This window comes from Antrostomus carolinensis, unplaced genomic scaffold (genome assembly GCF_000700745.2).
Source record: "Antrostomus carolinensis isolate BGI_N321 unplaced genomic scaffold, ASM70074v2 scaffold27528, whole genome shotgun sequence".
In the NCBI taxonomy this organism is placed as follows: Eukaryota; Metazoa; Chordata; class Aves; order Caprimulgiformes; family Caprimulgidae; genus Antrostomus; species Antrostomus carolinensis.
The window spans coordinates 7367-8121 of NW_010331369.1; the positions used below are offsets into that span (position 1 = coordinate 7367).

At 61.5% G+C, this 755-nt stretch overlaps 1 protein-coding gene across 1 annotated transcript in view; it reads right to left on the reverse strand.

Annotated features, from left to right (window-relative positions):
• Positions 1-755, reverse strand: part of ABCA2 (ATP binding cassette subfamily A member 2) — a gene marked incomplete at its 3' end in the record, with an annotated part of 22337 nt that overhangs the window by 7359 nt on the left and 14223 nt on the right. The window contains 1 exon segment of the mRNA XM_029086277.1: positions 414-742. Within this exon segment, the coding sequence (XP_028942110.1) occupies positions 414-742 (329 nt within the window).

Sequence of the window (755 nt, forward strand, 5' to 3'; positions counted from 1 at the left end):
CCCCACGGCGGGAGCCGTCTGCGAGAGGCTTTGGTGACCGAGAGGGACCAAGAGATGGATGTGGGGAAAAAATCTGGGGGACAGAAATGGTTCAGAGAGGGAGCATGAAGTGTGGCTGGAGAAGACACTGGCTGGGGCCCATGGCCCAGTGAGGGTGAGGCAAGGCTGGCCACAGGGCTCTCGCTGGTGTCACCACCCCAGGGAGCTCCACCAGCACTGCCAGGGCTCCAGGGCCAGCACCGGCCCTAAGCCACAACTTCAGCCCAGCGCTGCGGTGCTCTGCTGTGGCCAGGCCAAACTGACCGGCACTTCCAGGGGTCCCCGGAGCTGCTTCTCCAGGGTATGTGTATCATCTTCCTGCTGGAGACGAATCCCAGGCCCGGACAGACTCATGCACCAAGCACAGATGATACCTTTGACAGAGGAGGAGAAGGTTGTAGAATTCCAGGCATGGAGCAGGTCCTCATCCATCGAGATGGGGTAGTCAGAAGGGGCTGGGGATGGAGGTGGTGGCACGAAGTTGGAGAGAGGCAGGCCCTGGGTGAAGGAGTCGATGCACATGGCGTCGAAGTACTTGGCCGCCAGCATCTTGGACTCGTTGCTGTTGAGGTTGAGGGTCTGCATGGGCTGGTCCAGCGTGTTGTTGAAGGCCGTCTTGAGCACACAGGTTGCCCCCACGCCGGAGGGCAGATGGAAGGTGTTCACCAGCTGCTGGGGGCTGGCATCGGGAGACAGCCTGATGCTGCGGGGAGAGG